The 17,225-nt window shown below is 41.8% G+C and overlaps 2 protein-coding genes across 9 annotated transcripts in view; one reads left to right on the forward strand and one right to left on the reverse strand.

The window, feature by feature from the left end:
• Positions 1–1,591: 1,591 nt before the first annotated feature.
• Positions 1,592–6,614, reverse strand: nthl1 (nth-like DNA glycosylase 1). 5 transcript variants are annotated; one of them, XM_039795297.1, is made up of 7 exons: positions 6,492–6,614; positions 4,203–4,383; positions 3,252–3,487; positions 3,004–3,174; positions 2,733–2,892; positions 2,334–2,439; positions 1,592–2,099 (listed from the first exon to the last, which is right to left on the reverse strand). In XM_039795297.1, exons 1-7 carry the CDS (start codon positions 6,492–6,494, stop codon positions 1,793–1,795), a joined length of 1,164 nt encoding a protein of 387 aa, XP_039651231.1. In that variant the 5' UTR covers positions 6,495–6,614; the 3' UTR covers positions 1,592–1,792. The 5 variants fall into 5 exon arrangements, with proteins under 5 accessions (XP_039651231.1, XP_039651220.1, XP_039651247.1 ...); XM_039795286.1 differs by lacking the exon at positions 6,492–6,614 and having other exon boundaries at positions 4,203–4,473; XM_039795313.1 differs by lacking the exons at positions 4,203–4,383; positions 6,492–6,614 and adding an exon at positions 3,794–3,844.
• Positions 4,082–17,225, forward strand: part of tsc2 (TSC complex subunit 2) — a 31,821-nt gene continuing 18,677 nt past the window's right edge. For 2 of the 4 annotated variants that reach the window (XM_039795247.1, XM_039795265.1), the window contains exons 1-24: positions 5,105–5,277; positions 6,270–6,439; positions 6,560–6,646; positions 6,730–6,840; positions 6,926–7,073; positions 7,288–7,405; positions 7,513–7,561; positions 9,108–9,233; positions 9,370–9,443; positions 9,572–9,698; positions 10,435–10,578; positions 10,858–10,995; positions 11,103–11,206; positions 11,330–11,411; positions 11,634–11,789; positions 11,954–12,073; positions 12,540–12,662; positions 12,773–12,879; positions 12,978–13,143; positions 13,358–13,480; positions 13,586–13,720; positions 15,653–15,842; positions 15,987–16,080; positions 16,168–16,270. In XM_039795247.1, the coding sequence (XP_039651181.1) occupies positions 6,284–6,439; positions 6,560–6,646; positions 6,730–6,840; positions 6,926–7,073; positions 7,288–7,405; positions 7,513–7,561; positions 9,108–9,233; positions 9,370–9,443; positions 9,572–9,698; positions 10,435–10,578; positions 10,858–10,995; positions 11,103–11,206; positions 11,330–11,411; positions 11,634–11,789; positions 11,954–12,073; positions 12,540–12,662; positions 12,773–12,879; positions 12,978–13,143; positions 13,358–13,480; positions 13,586–13,720; positions 15,653–15,842; positions 15,987–16,080; positions 16,168–16,270 (2,781 nt within the window). In that variant the 5' untranslated portion in view covers positions 5,105–5,277; positions 6,270–6,283. Of the gene's footprint in view, positions 4,310–5,103; positions 5,278–6,269; positions 6,440–6,559; positions 6,647–6,729; positions 6,841–6,925; positions 7,074–7,287; positions 7,406–7,512; positions 7,562–9,107; positions 9,234–9,369; positions 9,444–9,571; positions 9,699–10,434; positions 10,579–10,857; positions 10,996–11,102; positions 11,207–11,329; positions 11,412–11,633; positions 11,790–11,953; positions 12,074–12,539; positions 12,663–12,772; positions 12,880–12,977; positions 13,144–13,357; positions 13,481–13,585; positions 13,721–15,652; positions 15,843–15,986; positions 16,081–16,167; positions 16,271–17,225 lie in introns of those variants that run through there. The other 2 variants (XM_039795256.1, XM_039795274.1) reach the window with 2 other exon arrangements.

Below are 17,225 nucleotides of genomic sequence, written 5' to 3' on the forward strand. Positions count from 1 at the left end.
TTTGTATGCATTACATATATAAAATAAAATGTTTAAAAAAAAACTTGAGTAAATGCACTTGTTACTTTCCACCCCTGCCTACAGCTGGATTGTTGTCAGGGAAAATCCTAAACACTACTGATGTGCCCATCAGCAACACATACTGTATGTAATGATTGCCTCAATAAGTAAGCTCAGTGCAAACGTATACATGTGAATGCTCAGTTAGCTCTCCCTTAGTTAAGAATGTCATTAAGAATTAAAAACCAACACTAAATAACACAAATAAAAGCTACAGCATGCTGCCAAAAGACAGTGTGGCTTGTAGCGAGACAAACACGGGTGTAACTATTAACATTAACAAAGGCTTTGTTCCATTTAAGTGTCCCAGTAAGCCATGGCAGTCAGCCAACATGCACAGACACAGACACACCTAATGAGATGCAGTCAATATTGCTATTAATTACACCTGTGGTTTTCCTGCTATGACACACCTTTTACTCTGTAGGGAAGCATCATACCAAACAAGAAGGTATGTTCAAGTTGTGATGTATTGCAGTAACCAACAGGCCGGTTGCAAAAATTCAATCATGTTTTTATGAATCTAGGCTGTGGTTGAACTAATGTAATTATTGTGTTCCTTCCCAAATTGAATGTCCTATTCATCATGCCTTTAAAATGTTTATATCTTCCCTTTCAAATGTCTTAGAGTTAGAAGTGTTAAATAAAGTGCATTGAATGACTCATTTGGAACAACTTATTGCATTGGGCAAGATGTAACCAGACAAGTTACTAAATTGATAAACACAACCAACTTTCAAAAATAAGGAATTGAGACTCCTTACTGTCTTTAGTACATTGTATATTTCAGGAAAAGTATTTATAGAGGACTTAAAGGGGAACTATGCAGGTTGTTTTTTTTTAGCTCAATTTACCTTAACTGAACAGCTTCGGATTCATTGGCATGGTTATATGACTTTTTTTTCGAGTTGAATGGTGATCGTCTCGCTCTCCACTAGCGCCTGTGAGCGGAAAAACCACCCTTGCAACTTTTGGCCTGAGAGCGGCCGGCCTCAGCGTTAGGAAGTATCGCGTGGTATCAGGTCACGCGCTGTAACAAGTTGCTTCACGGCACTGCACACATACAGGAACTGGCTAGCTAGAACAAGGTAGTGATGGAGTTTTTCACACTATCATCATGGCTGAACCGGCAAAAAAGAAGCAGGAAGCTAGGAAAGCATTGTCGGAGGAACAGAGAAAGAGGAAACGGCAGACTGACCGATCGAGGAGTCAGACACGAGTAAACATAGGAGCTGCCAGATATCTATTCCGAAGCTGTAGGGGGAGCTCTATAGAGAAACCTGTGAGCAAATGCGAAAATAGCAAAGAAATGGCCAAAACTGCAGAGCGCCCCTTTAAATAATAAAAGGCTGTAAATGAGTTTACTGATGATGCACTGACATTTGTTATGGTTATGATCTTGTTATTTTTCCTCCATTTGCAAACAGGCAAACTCCCTCTGCTGGAATCAAAGGCAAACTTGAAACATAACCTTCACATCCAGTTTCTGTACTTACATTTTCTTTATTTGGTAATAAAAAAAATTAAGCACTAACAGTACAAAAATATTTATTCTCATATAAAGTGTAAAAGGTGTCGTTATAAGTGTCAAATCAAACTATGATGAACATATCCTGAACCACATTCACATTAATGTTTAGCTGGGATGCATGTTTTCAGTGTGTGTGCATATAGTTGAACTTTTCTTGTCCAACATTTGGTCACTGCTCAGACAAAAACTAAGACAACTGAATCAATGTTTAACCTTGCTTTTTAGCCTCCTTCTCTGTGCGGTGGGGGAAACAGGTGTGGGCAGTGGCTCCTTCTTTGTCCTCTCGTGTTTAACAGGAGATTCTTGTTCTGGTTCAGTTTTTGTTGTAAAGGAAGAGGTTGGCTTTGGAGACCGTGGGGATCCAGCTTTAGGCCTCTTTGTTGGAGAGATTTTGTGGGCGGATGGACAGCTGTGCTGGTTCAGACACACAGAGCACAGAGGGTTGACAGGGAGACAAACCTGCTGTCCGAAACCCACGAGAAGCCAGTTGATCTCACTCCACAGCTCCCTACGACAGAGTGAGAGAGGAACATCACAAGCTTACTTTAAACCTGTATTCATAGATTTTTGATTTCCAAGCGTCGCCTTATATCAGTCAACACATCCTACGCTGAAGAGTTCCTATCAATCCTGATGTGCTCCATGTGCCTAGGTCAGACTGGGTGACTCTGATCTTTATAGATTTGTTTGAACATGTTAAATCAGGTTGTACGGTTCATCAATGAATTAGTTATGCTGTTACCTGGGTAACCACTCCTCCAGGGCCTTGCGTGTTTCTTCCGGGTTCTTGGTTGGTTTCTTGAGCCAGCTGAGCCGATTAGAGATACGATGCACATGTGTGTCCACGCCTAAACAAAATAAACCAATCCTACACAATTTAGCGCACACACAAATTTACAGATTTGCATTTTTAGAAAACAGTAAACGGTGATGTGGACTAGCCTACTCGCTGCAGATTTACAGTATTATTTCAATTTCCGTGCAAGCTGTTATTTTTCTATGTTGCAACTTTATCAACCAGACTGAAGCTTGCTGTTCAGTTTTTCCAACTATGTAAATTCATGCTGCTCTGTTATCATTTATCTATTTTATTACGTTTGATTTGTAAGTGATTGTGCATGCTTCAGGAGTGTGTCCCTACCAATGCCGGACACTTGGTCCCAGGCGATGTCCATAGCCAAGTGAGCCATCTTAGGTCCAACTCCTGGAAGGCGAACCAGCCCCTCCACGCTACCTGGGATGTCCCCTCCGAATTCTTTCTGCAGCATGGCCGATGTCAGTTTCAGATACTTCACCTTAGTCTAGAGAAAGGAGGTGCAAAAACCATTCAATAACATGCAAAACCCTAACAAAGAAGGAGGATGAGAAGGTAGAAGCATGGCTTCCGTAACACGAAAAGACTTGTGTATTACCCTCCAGAAACCGACAGGGTAGATGAGTTTTCCCAGTGCTTCATCATCAGTAGTGAGTATATTTTCTACAGTGCAGCCGTGAGCTCGGAGCTTCTTCATGGCTGCTGCTGTCACCTGGTCCTTGGTCTGACTGGACAGCATGAGTGAAACCAGCACCTGGAAACGTCTCACCTGTACCGGAAACAAGAAAAATGAATTTCAACTAGTGAATTGTGTAGACATAATAATACAATCTCAACCACACTTACATGCGCAGGAGCCTCTGTGTCGTAGCATTTCTCGGCTCCCATGTTATCTACAGGTGCATCACGGCTGCTCCTCATCTCACGGATGCATTCTAACTGTTTCTTCCAGTCGGGAGGTTCCCAGTGTTCTCTCTTCACCGGTGTAACATTTTCATCCTTGTCATATTCCACTTTTAGCTGTTTCCTCCTGCGGCTATGTGAAGACAACGGTAAAGTTTCTGTTTTTGGATGGCAACTGCCTGAATGAGCACAGGGGAGAGAGAATGAGAAATATTAAACCCAGCATGGCAATACAGGAAGAAAAAACACTACATGGCAAAAACTATGTAGACAGACATCTGAACAAAAGTATGGGCATTAATTTGCTGCTATAATGGCAGTTTCCCTTCAGGGAAAGCTATCCACCAAAGCTGCAAAACCGCCGACTTATTGGGACTTTTTCTTATTCACCGTATCCCCCAGAGTTAGATAAGTCCATACATATGCTAGCTTCTCATCTCTGTGCGTGTCTGTCAAACTCTGTCTGACGCACGTCACGCACCCACCGCTAGCATAGATCCTGGAGGTAACCGCCTTCCATATAGCCTACTGCTCCCAATAAGTGACAAAATAACTCCAACATTTTCCTATTTACATGTTGTGATTTGTATAGTCACACAGCGTGTACAAATAACAAGGTCACATGAAACACAGCCACCTTCTAACTGGGAGCTATTCTCAGAAGGCGAAGCACTGCTACTTCTGCTACCTGGGCGGAGTGATTTGCTCGCAGCACCTGAGAAACCCCGTGGTGAGGAGCAGAGAGTCCTACAACAGTGCTTTTCAGGTGTTGCGCTAATGCTTATAGTGCCCCCCCTCCACACAATTTGGTCACATTAAGCATGCATGCATGTCCTCTGAAAGGTGACCTGCAGCAGTGTCTGTGTTCAGCTGGTAGCGTAACGTAAACATTACCCGTTGAAAAGGGGGCCGAGGAGGGTCTTTGCTCAAAGATCCTCGCCTCCTCCTCCTCCACCTTCACCTTCACGGCCACAGAGGAAACTGGATCCACACTTCTGTTGGTAAGTTTGGACCTGAGAGAGTCCGCAGGTACACAGCCAACATTTTGACTACCGCTCCGAGTGACAACAGACCTCTGCATGAAATAAGGAGAAGTCATAGTAAAACACTGGACTACATAGCGCCTCGTGCTGCTGCGGACGTTAATCATTTAGATTAAGCTAAAGTTAGTTTCTCATTCGAAGTTAATGGTCACGAGCGGACCAGAGAAGTTGAATCCACTTTTTAAATAAATGCATGAAGGAAATGATACTAATTAAAAAAAAAAAATCTTGCCCCCTCCCCTCCATGCCAAAACGATTAAAGAAAGTTAAAACTGAAAAACAACCACTGAAAAAAAAATTTCATTGAAAACACAGAATGCATAAATATCAATATTGCATATAAAATAGTTTTTAATGCCTGTGTTTTATATTTCATTGTTGTTTATTTTCAGTGCCAGTGTTTCCCTTTTATAATGTCAAAACACTGTTCTAGCACTATAACGGCGTAAGACCCCAATGAGGAACTAACTTCAGCATCGTTAGTATGTTTAAATGGCTGCTAACCGTTGGGTAAGTTCAATGTTATGGTAAACATGTAGCTATCTAACTTATCACTAGCTACTAGTTGAGTAGTAAACAGTTTTACGAAACAGAACATGTACTATTGTGTAGATGTTTCAGTCTTCATTTGTCATGATATAAACCCAGACTAACGGGCTTTTAGCATAGTTTGGCTTTAGTTTGCTCAGAACTACATTTCCCATCAGCGAAAGTAGCAAACGTGTTTTTATAGGAAGTGCTCCTGTCACAGCGTTAGTGTGTCATCCGGTTGAGGAGAGGAGGACTGTGAGCTTGGACGAGAACAAGCTTTCAGCAGCAAATACATTGAGTTATATCAATGCACAGACGCAGGCGGCTCTGTTGGCGGCATATGGACGAAGCTGTGAATTTATGAAACCGAAAGCGACTCATCTAGCTACAATAAGGTGAGAGGAGAGGGACTAGTTGTTTTTAAAGGTACCAGACCTTGAATGCCACAGAGAAACGCTAGCTCATGTCAGAGAATGTAACGTAAAGCGTAGCTAACGGTTCTGTAGCGCCATTGTGCATTTTTCCTGATTATACCATGTTTATGTTGTCAAGTGTCCACAGATATAATTTGCTCTGGTCGGAGGCTACCTTGCACAGATGTGGTGATGATGGTGGTGGTGGTGGTGGTGGTGGTGGTGGTGGTTGTTGTTGTTGTTGTTGTTGTTGAACTAGAACAGAACAGTCGTTGTCTGTCTGCTCACTTCCCCTCCCCCTGACTCTGTCAAGTCCACATGACAGCAGATTGTCCAAACCTGCCCCCCGGGTTTACTTACACATTTACAGACTGGGACTTCAAACTTTACTTCAACAGTGGGTGGGAGACTTAAAGGGTCTGTTCACACCCAGGTTACATAAAAACATACTCCTTTACATCCAGTTGTATTAAGCCATGCATAGTGTAATAAAAGTTTGTTTTTGAAAATTGAAAGATAGTGTCATGCTGCCACCAACTTTATCTGGTCCGGCGTCAGAGGCATGACAATATCTACCACACATAGTAGCCTATAGTATGCAACCCTTTAATGAGAATACACAAATATAAGAGGTAAAGAGACTTACCCTTTTCCTCACTACACTAGTTTTTTTGCTGCCACCCGAAAACACCATAAGGAAACACACAAACAGCCGCCTCCTAGTTTTATTTTTATTGTGATGTACAGTGGTAGCGTCTTTTTAAAGGCTCAGTGCAAATTGATTTAACAATTGCAATGGGTTTTGGTTGTTACTGTGACCATATATCTTATTGCTAGCAGGCAAGCCACATCAAGCCACATTTAAAGAATGTACAGTGCTTTAGTTGGCCTTAAGGTATTAAGGTATTGCATTGTAATAATAATCCAAGCTAACTGATGCAAAATTTCTTAAATGTGTGTTGCTCTTTCTCCAGGCAGCCGTCAGCCTATGACTTCTCCAGGTTGGGCCATGAGTAAACAACCCAGCAAAGAGAGTCTTAAGGACAAGGTGAAGGGAATCTTTGGGCTAGGAACCCCACGGCCACCGAGCAAGCAGAGTGAAACCAGACCATCCGAGTTTATCATTACAACTGACATTATCAAGGTGTGCAGAAGATACTGAGCATCTGTGCACGTTCATACACAGTCAAACTCACCATGCTTTTTTCCACATCATGTTTTGCAAGGCGTCATGGCCTTTCCTCTTCCCCTTGATGTTTTTCAGGAGCTCCAACCGGACTGCGGTCTGAGTAACCGTGTTCGAATGATGAACCACGTCTGTGAGCTTGCAAAAACAAAAAAATTTGAGGAGGTGAGTGTACAACAGGTGTGCTGTTTTTGGTGATGCGGTACATGTAATCTTCTGTGTTTGTCAAAATGTGTGTGTGTGTTTAGCATGCAGTGGAGGCTGTATGGAAAGCTGTGGAGGACATGCTGACTCCAGAGCAGCCAACTGAGGCCAGACATGCTGTCCTGCAACTGCTGAGGGCCATTATACAGGGACAGGTATATAGACACACACACAAGCAAATACGAAATGTGAATATAGTTTCTGGCATTTCATAAAGTCCTCTTCACTTTTCATGTGAAGGGTGAGCGGCTCGGCCCTCTGAGAGCCTACTTTTTCAAGGTGATCCGAGACTACCAACCGTGTAACGAGGACCTCTCTGATAGGCTGGAAGTCTTCAAGGCCTTAACCGAGAACGGGAAAGACATCACTTACCTGGAAGAGGACATAGGTAAAACTTCAAAAAAATAAGCTTGTAAACGCTGTGAAAAAATGGGTTGTTTTAGGTTGCATACTACATTGTTGTATTTGTTCAAGCTAATATGAAACAACTTTGTAGTTATGTTTTGTAGTTGTAACTTGTAAAGGCATGACTGGTCTTTTGCACACCTTATTCACGGGTAATGTTTTTTTCTGTTGTTGCTTCGTTTTCTCCTCTCTCCCAGCACGCTTTGTCCTCCTGTGGATGGACATAGGTCTCACCTCCGACTTTCTCCACGTTCTTGTAAATCTGGTGAAGTTTAACAGCTGCTACCTGGACCAAAATGTCTCCATCATGGTCCAGTAAGTTAGAGATACAGCCAGATATACACACTTCTGTTTGTTTGTTTTTATCCAGAAAATATGATTGTCGTACATTTTGCATGATTGTTCTGTTGTGCTCTCTGTAGGAAAATCTGTTTCCTGTGCAATAGGACAACATCTTCAACAGATATTGAGGTGGGTATTTGTTCTTTTTTTCTGTTACTTTTAGATTTCTGTTAAACTGAAGCAACTATAACTGCAGTTTTATTATGAAAAAAACACTTTTTCTGGGATTTGGGGTGTTCTTTTGTGTCTTTGGTGCTTCCACACACATACAAACTTTGGAAAAAAAAACATCCATGCTGTTTTGAGTGAGATACAGGTTTCTGAATGTGTCCTGCCTTCAGTCTCCTGGTGAGCTGTTCAAAATCGGCCTCGGACTGTGACGTCACAGTCCGAAATGAGCTGGCTAACCACAACCGTTAGCTCATAGCGTTAGCGTTAGCCGGCTAATGCTAGCGTTAGCCGGCTAACGCTAATGCTAGCATGCTACGTCGTTCTCAATAGCAAAGCACTGCTACAACACACACAAGTTCACCATAATCTACAAAAGAACTACTTACATGTGCGCCCTCATTTAGAAGTCTCCCAGCTAATCCTGCCTTGTAACTGACCAAAGTTGGAGAAACAGGCTTTCTTTTACTGTCTCTAGAGTTAGCTAGCTGACATGCTCTACATCTGAGCTACTGCGCATGTGTGAGTGCAATCAAAGATAGTACAGAAGAAGAAGATGAAAAGAGGTCTCACTCTGTAGCTAAAACAGAAACCAGGTGAAAAGAGGATCTACAGCAGTGAGAGAGAGCTGTGCAGTACAACAACAATATGGTGTTGTACTGTATGTGTCTGTATTCTATACCATCTATATGGTTCAGAGGCTCACAGGTCCAACAAATAATGTGAGAACTTTCTTTCTTTTCCTCAAATGTGCAAAATCCCTGGTCCAGACCATTATATACAGTAAATTAGGTAAATTTGAAAAAGGATTAATAGCCATTCTTTTCACCATCTGGGAAAAATTTGATCTTGGAATAAATGAAGAACCTGAAATCAAACATTTTATTCTACTTAAATTGTGGGCCTTACTTAATGAATACTGTGTTTGCTCAATGTGTAATTTAAAAGCACCATGTTGCCATAGCAAACTAAGGCACGCAGAGAAGAAATCTTATTTTAAATTATCTGTACTTTTCGTATGGTTTTATTGTAAACAAACAATAATTATATAGGGCGCCTGGATAGCTCAGTTGGTAAAGCGGGTGCCCATATATAGAGGTTTACTCCTCGACGCAGTGGACCCGGGTTCGACTCCGACCTGCGGCCCTTTGCAGCATGTCATTCCCTCCTCTCTCCCCTTTCATGTCTTCATCTGTCCTGTAAAAAATAAAGGCCAAAAATGCCCAAAAAATAATCTTAAAAAAAAGAATTATGATTATAGACTACTTATTAACTACATAATTAACTATCCCAATCTAGTAAAACCTACTCTACTGTTGAATTTATAAACCTCAGAGTTGTATCGTTTCTTCTTCAAAGCGCTGTGTAAAGGTAATTAAGTGAGTTGGTTTGCATTAAACGCTAGTCTCAGTTGAAGTTGGATTGCAGGCCTTCCCATATATTCAATGCTGATCTGCTGCCCTATGCATTTGTGTGTGTTCTGTGTGGTTGTGTATGATGTGTCCAGGTGGCACTACAAGTACTGGATGCAGTGGTGTGTTACAACTGCCTGCCCTCAGACTCTCTCACTGTCTTCATCATCACACTCTGTCGTACTGTCAACGTCAAGGAGTTTTGTGAATCCTGCTGGAAGGTGAGCGAACACACACACACACACACACGCGCACGCTCTCTTTCTTTTATCTGAGGGCTCTGATGCAAAATGGCATTATTATATCTTCTCTCCTCCGTTTGTTGTTCCCCTGTTGTGCTGCTCTGTTCTTCTGCAGTTGATGAGGAAGGTGTTGGGGACTCACCTCGGCCACAGTGCAATTTATACCATGTGCCGCATAATGGAGGAGAGGTATTATCCCTGGTTTAAGCATATTTCTGAGCTTGTGGTGCATTACTGTACATATACAATACTATTGTGATTGGGGGGGGGGATCTCCTGTTATGTGTGTCTCTCTAACTACCTGCAACCTCCACCAGAGTGTACATGGAGGATGCACCATTGCTGAGAGGAGCTGTATTCTTTGTTGGGATGGCACTGTGGGGCGCACACAGACTCCCCGCCCTCAAAAACACACCTACACTAGTTCTACCATCTTTCTACAAGGTAACACATACACATACAGTACATGTACTGTGCACTGTTCCCAATGTGTGCTGATAGTAAAAGTTAATGTTATCTGGGCCAAAATTATCTTATTGCTTACATGAAAACAAAACTAATGAATTCTTGGCAAAAAGGTTGTTTTTCTGTTCAAACATTGCTCTGTCACTTTGCCCTGTGAAAACCATATATTTAAATGCATGCTGGTTTTGCCAAGTACAAAGGTGTGTGGCATAGGTTTGATCTCACTTGGTCTTATTAGTGTTAGTCATACTATAGATATTTCCTATCAAGCAGTATCCAATGTGGCTTTATTAGCTGTTCCCCTGTCCCTACTCTCGCATTGCCAGACCAGTCTCCTCAGAGCTGTGTCAGCAGCGCTGGAGTATGGTATGGTTACACCGCTTATCTACTCTAGGATAGGGCTTGTTTGTATTTCTTTAAACAATCACAACCATCATTGGCGGTACAAGCCCCAGATGCAGCAGCGGTGCCCTTCCAAAATAAATAGCAGAGATAGTGGAAGGGGAAGGACACGTGAGAGATCTGCCAGATGTTTTTTTTTTTTTTTTTTTATAGATTTATAGAAAAGCCAAAATTGAACAACAATGAGTAAAGATACATGAGAAATGACTCAATAGAAGGTAGTCTGAAAAAACCCAAAACAAGAATATACCTGATACTATGAATGTAATAAATCAATTGTGATGACTGTTGCTGTCTGACCTCTGCCACTCAGGCCATGTCATGTGCCAATGAGGTGGTGTCCTATGAAATCGTCCTCTCCATCACCAGACTGATCAAGAAGTACGGCAAAGAGCTGCAGGTGGTCACCTGGGACATCCTGCTGGGAATCGTAGAGCGACTGCTGCAGCAGATACAGGTACACACACACATACTGCTCATGTACACACACATACTGCTCATGTACACACACATACTGCACATGTACACATACATACTGCACATGTACACACACACATACTGCACATGTGTACACACACACACACACACACACACACACACACACACACACACACACACACACACACACACACACACACACACACACACACACACACACACACACACACACACACACACACACACTAAAATACCAGTGCTTTTTTTGACCAAGTGGACTGTCTCATCTGTCTCACAGACAATAGGCAGTGCAGAGTTGAAGGCCATCGTGTATGAGCTGTTGACCACAGTAGAGGAGCTGTACGAGCAGAATGGATACCACGGCTCCACAGAGAAGTTCTTCATTCTGGTGGAGAAATGTGCTGACAAGAGACCGGTTCGTGCTTTTGAGATTCCATCCCTTGGTGTCATCCTGTGTTCTCATTTGGTCCTTTTAACATACTGCTTCTTCTATTAATTAATCTTAATCTGGTTGTGCGACAGGACGCATCAGTGCTCACCCTCATTTCGTACAGAGCCCAGTCTATCCAGCCAGCCAAGGACGGATGGATTCAGAGCCTTCACCGCCTCATGGAGAAATTCTTCAGGTAGGACGCACATAAGGAGGACGTTTTATTTGTTAATCACCATCTCGATCCCTGTCTGATCCCATCTCTGCTGTACCATAATCTTCCTTGTCCCTTTTTGTTATCTTACTGACTCTCTGAAAGGAACGAGACTCGCAGCGTGATAAGGATCAAGGTGCTTCATATCCTGTCTTTCGTTCTCAGTACCAACCGACAGCTCTACGAGGTCTGTATGCAGAAATACAGGCACAAATGCTTTCTTACTAACTTCCGCTGTCACTTTTTTGCTGTTGTACATTGATGTGTGGTATTTCATTTGTGGTAAACTTACATCGAAGTTTACCACAAATTAAATACCACACTTCAGTGTACCGAATCGATGTATAGGCCAATAAAATTCAACCACATGAAACACTTTCGCTTATTTTCTTTCTTTGACTTGTTCCAGGATGAGTTGATTGAAATGGTGGTGATCCCCCAGCTCAGTGGGATAGCTGAAGACCGGGACCTGGCTGTCCGAAAACAGGCCACCCAGTTACTGGTGGACCTCGCTGAGGGCTGCAACACGCACCACTTCACCAGCCTGCTGGACATTATTGAGCGGGTACACATATACGTCACACACACACACACACACACACACACACACACACACACAGGCACACACACACACACACACACACACACACACACACACACACACACACACACACACACACACAGGCCACTCCATTCCATTGAAGTCAGTCCTGTGTTTTCTTTCTGTAGGTGTCCAGTCGCTCTTTGGTGTGTTCGGGTTCCCTGGAGGTTTCTGAGAGAGATCCCACAGCAGAGTCTCCTATGGAGGACGTCAGGACTGCTATACTGGGCCTGCTGGAAATCCTGCAGGTACACATGAGGGCTGGATTCAAAAACATTTTTTTAAGATTAATGTGAAGTTATTTCAGAAAAAGATACAGTTTAAAAGGATCTGAAATTTGAATACTCGATAATGTTCTTATCTCTTACAAACTTAACTTCTTCAATTGGCCGCCAGCAGAAAGAACAATGTATTTTCAGTCATTTTACATAAGCATGTTTACAGATATTAATGCAGTCTGTCTGATAGCTTTCTGATGCTGTTTAAGTTTAATATCAGTAATGTTTGTAGACATAGCAGAAAATAACTTCACTATTGATTCCAGTAGTATTAACTTCTCTTGAGTTTTATCTTTAACATAAGACAACCAAGTGCTAAAAGAAATTGCACTAACATTTTTACCTGTGTTGCAGTTTTTTTCCCTTATGAGTTTTGAGGTTTTCTGTGAATGTAATGAATCTGGTGATTAACCTCCACCTTTTTCTCTCCTCGCAGAGCAAGCTTTACAGCCTACCAGCCAGTCACGCTAGTCGCGTGTATGAGTTGCTTATCAGCCACTTGCAGCTTCACTACAAGAGCAAGTACTGTTCAGCTATCGCCTCCAGTATTAGACTACAGGTAGGGGCAGGATTCATTTTTTTTCTGTGCACATTTGTACATCTTTTACTCAATTTGTAACATGCATGCATGCTGACTTCCTTTTCTTTCACTTTTCTTCTCTCCTTCAGGTGTTTGATTTCTTCCTGATGATGAGAGCGGACTCTCTTCACCGTCTTGGAGTCCCCAACAAAGACGGGGCCATGAGGTTCAGCCCTTACTGCTACTGTGACACAGGGTGAGGACGCACACATCTCATCTGCATCAGTTTTGCTCATAACAGTCCAGTCAACTAAATATTAACAGGACTTTTAATTGTGTCCTTTGTTGTTTTAGAGAGCCAGAGAAGCGTGTCAGTGAAAAGAAGCCTGCAGGTTCAACATCTCCTCCTGCTGGCAACCCTGCTGGCAACCCTGCTCCTTCCACTTCAACAGCCTCAATACGCTCAGCCTACCTGCCCTACGCACCCGCCTTCAGTGTTCTCCTGCAGTGCCTCAAGATGGTACACACAATTATTGTATCCATCTCACAGATAAGTGGCATACATAGAGTATGTCTGTGTCAGAATGTGTCTGCTGTAAAATACTGTGTATTGCTATTTCCCATTCGTAGCAAATTACTTTGCATAGCACACAGATACACTTTTAACAGACGGTTGCAGTGATTTTTCCTGCTATCTTTAAAGATATCAGACATGGTTTATTTTTCTCTTGTAGGAGACCGATTGGAAGGTGCTGAAGCTGGTTCTCGACAAGCTGCCGTGGGCGCTGCAGTACAAAGTGCTGCTGCTCACGTCACCATGCAGCTTGGACCAGCTCTGTTCTACACTCTGCTGCATGGTAGTGTAAATAAAAACAAGCATGCAAATATATACCTACAAGTCTGGACATGTGAATTTGCTTGCGTACAAATGTCACAATACATCTTTGTCTGTGTGCTCATAGGTGACGGATCGGCTGATCTCAGAGCGCTTGAAGAAGACCCCAGAGGGATTTTCTCGCACTGATGTTCAGCTGGCAGTGGTTCCTGTCCTCACAGCAATCACCTCCTACCATAACTACCTGGATCAGTCGAGACAGGTACAACTAGGGTTGGGTACCGAAACGCTTCCGACGTTAACGGTAGTAACGAGACCGAAAAAGAACGAAAATTTCAGTGCCTGACTTTTTTTTTTTTAGAAGCATTGCTGCACGGGATGCTACGTTACCGTTAGCTGGTAACTGTATTAAACACAATGGTTAAAATGCTGACAGCTTACATTAAGCGGTGTAAAGTGTGACTGTATTTCCCTGTAGAGGATTCCAAAACCGGGACATTAACAGTCCGCAGCTGCCGTTGTCGGAAAAACAACACAGACGGTGCGTTTACTTGAAACTCGCCAGGCTTGTGGTGCATTAAAAGTTATTGTAAAATACCCTTTTCCCATCTGGTGCTTATTTTTGTCGTTTACCAGCAGTATACTGGTGAAATAAGTTATTGTTATTACATTATTAATCAATCATTTAATTTTGTCCATATGGCCTTAGCAATAAACAAGCCGTTCTTTAATGTCGCCAACTGTTGTTTTGGGCTCCTTTTTTTTTTTTTTTTTTTTTTTTTTATATATTTTATATTATATACATAATATATAAATATACAGAGGTGTCAAAAGTATTCACATTCATTACTCAAGTAGAAGTATAGATACTAGGGTTTGAAAAGACTTCTATAGAAGTTGAAGTATCAACTCAAGCTTTTTACTCAAGTAAAAGTGTAAAAGTACTGGTTTCAAAACTACTTAAAGTAAAAGTAATGTAAGGGGGGAAAAAATGCCATTAAGGACAAAAGCTTAGGCCGCCCCACAGGGGCCTAATAGTGCACTACCCCACCTCCACAAAAAACATTTTTCTAAAGGCCATAATGACTATAATAATGTTATATTAAAATCATACCTGCAAACTCAGAAGGGCTGAAAAAGGTGACACATCTCTTCTGTGTTTTTTTCAGACAACGGCAGCTACAGTCTGGTGTTACAATCCTCTCCAGTGAAATACAGACACACTTTTACACTGTTTAGCTCTCAGCATTTTAACTGTGTTAATCCAGCTGCTAGCTAATGCTAGGCTAACGTTACCTGCTGTCGAGTGTAGTGTTAACTAGCATACCGTGCGGCGATGTTTCAGTTCCCTCTAGCGTCCGTTTTCGGAGCATCAGAGAGAAGCGCAGTCATTTAAGTGGCACCTAATAAGGCTCGGAAATCCGCTTTGCTATTCGGTCCGGTAGATAACGGTCGTTAAGGCACCAGTGCCGTATTAACATCGGGTTCTGTGCAGGTGCGATGGATCGCGTACAAACCAATAGGGTGTCGGAATGGTATATGTTTATACTTCTCATCCAACCACAATCAAATTCACTCTATCTGGATGGCGCGATTTTTCTGGAAAGGTTTTTTGATTGTGTGTGTTTTTGTTTTTTTTGAACAATGACAAGTAAAAGCCAAGCCAGAATGAAAACAAGCCAAACTGAAATAGGAGTAACGAGGCTATTTTTAAAATGTAAGGAGTAGAACGTACAGATAATTGCGTGAAAATGTAAGGAGTAGAAGTAAAAAGTATGCTGTAAAATAATTACTCCAGTAAAGTATAGATACCCAAAATATCTACTTAAGTAAGGTAACGAAGTATTTGTACTTCGTTACTTGACACCTCTGTAAAAAAAAAAAAAAAAAACTATATATATATATATATAAATAAATACATAATTTCGGTTCAGGCACAGTTTCAGCACCAGTATCGGGAAAACCCCCAAACGATACCCAACCCTAGGTACAACCGATTGTCCGTAGAAAGTAATAGTCAACATTTTTAGCATGTTCTTAAGCTTGCATGTTGGGTTTACTAACTGCCAGAAGATCCACATTTGGGAAACGGCTTCTCATTATGGCTGGTGTCAGTATACACTCCACACAAATACATGGAGGCAGTTATTTCCATGCTGAAATGACGTTTGTTAATTTCCTCTCCCCTGTACAGAGAGAACTTGTTCAGTGCCTTGAGACCGGCCTCATTTACCGCTGTGCCAAGCAGTGTGTGGTGGCTCTTACAATGTGCACGGTGGAGATGCCTGACATCATGATCAAGCTGCTCCCCGCCCTTATCGTCAAGCTCACCCACATCTCTGCAACTGTTGCCATGGCATCTCCTATGCTTGAGTTCCTCTCCAGTGAGCACTGAAAGCTTTTCTGAAAACTCTTTTAATAAAAGTTTCTTTACCATTGTTGAGTGTTCAAGGTCAGTTAGTCCCTTCAAAGTTTTCTGTAAAGAAAGTGTTTGGTTAATGTGTTCTTTCTTCTATTTTGTTTCATAGCTCTGGTGCGCCTGCCCCATCTGTATGCCAACTTTGTAGCCGAGCAGTATGTCAGCGTGTTTGCCATCTCTCTACCCTATACTAACCCTTCCAAGTAAGTGCTCACATACACACACAACACATTCATACTCTCAAACGCACAGTCACACTCTGACCTATTTGTTTCTTCCATTCCCATCAGGTTTAACCAGTACATCGTGTCCCTGGCCCACCATGTGATTGCCATGTGGTTCATACGCTGCAGACTCCCGTTCCGCAAGGACTTTGTTCAGTACATCACAAAGGTGTGTGCTGGTTCAACTTCCTTCCTTTGTTGACTTATTTATGACTTGCAATTATTTTTTGAACATCCGACACATGTAAACACACACAAAAACGCATGTGAATACTGAGAAAAAAGAAGAGAAACAATACAGTATTGAAAGAAAGTAAAATCTCAACTTTTTGCTTTTTTCTAAAAGAAAATTTCAAACTTGAGGAAATGTTTTTCTTTTATATGCAGTAACCTTTCTTAATTGCCAATCCTGTGAAGGAAGGACTCCAGGCATATTTCAGTTCCTGAGAAAAATGTGTCCTCCAGTCATTATCAAATAATACTTTAAATTGAATTAAATGAGTCTGAGCTGTAGCTTCATATTTAACTGACAGAGTGGTATCAATCTTCTAATCGAATTCTTGGCAAGAAAGTGAATACGTGCATTTCAAAAATGTCAAACTATTCCTGTTCAGTCCCCAAAAAAAGTTTAGACAGAATACAAACTGCAGACCTGTGACGTTACACTATCACAGTAAATCTTGTCTATGCAATCATATTAGGGCTGCTTGATTATGGAAAAAATAATAAATAAAAATAATAATCCTTTCTCTCAGAGAGAGTCAGAATAAAATCTGTTTTACTACTGTGAGTTGGTTCAGCTTTACAGATATCACACATAAATGTTACGTAGCTAATGAACAATTCCAGATACATAATATGACTAGCATCTCACATTACATTTTCACTCAGTATGACCACTATTACTGTCATTACTAAACATTGTGCCAAAATATGAACAATAACGTCGCTGTTAGTGGTCTTATTTACTAGCTAACCTCTGCTAAGGAAGAATCCAGCACTTAGACGGTCCCTTAGAATAATGTTACGTGAAACAAGTAATTTAACATCACCGCTCATTTTACATACAGTTTAACAATAAAACGAAATGCTGTCAAAGGCAGAGGGACCGCAGGGTTAGCTAA

The sequence above is a fragment of the Perca fluviatilis genome, chromosome 1 (genome assembly GCF_010015445.1).
Source record: "Perca fluviatilis chromosome 1, GENO_Pfluv_1.0, whole genome shotgun sequence".
Taxonomy (NCBI): domain Eukaryota; kingdom Metazoa; phylum Chordata; class Actinopteri; order Perciformes; family Percidae; genus Perca; species Perca fluviatilis.

Coding starts and splice junctions, on each gene's coding strand:
- nthl1 (XM_039795286.1), bottom strand. CDS start 4,458: ATGATTAACGTCCGCAGCAGCACGAGGCGCTATGTAGTCCAGTGTTTT. Junction 3,175..3,251: donor ACACAGAGGCTCCTGCGCAT/GTAAGTGTGGTT, acceptor TTTCCGGTACAG/GTGAGACGTTTCCAGGTGCT. Junction 2,893..3,003: donor ACCCTGTCGGTTTCTGGAGG/GTAATACACAAG, acceptor TCCTTTCTCTAG/ACTAAGGTGAAGTATCTGAA.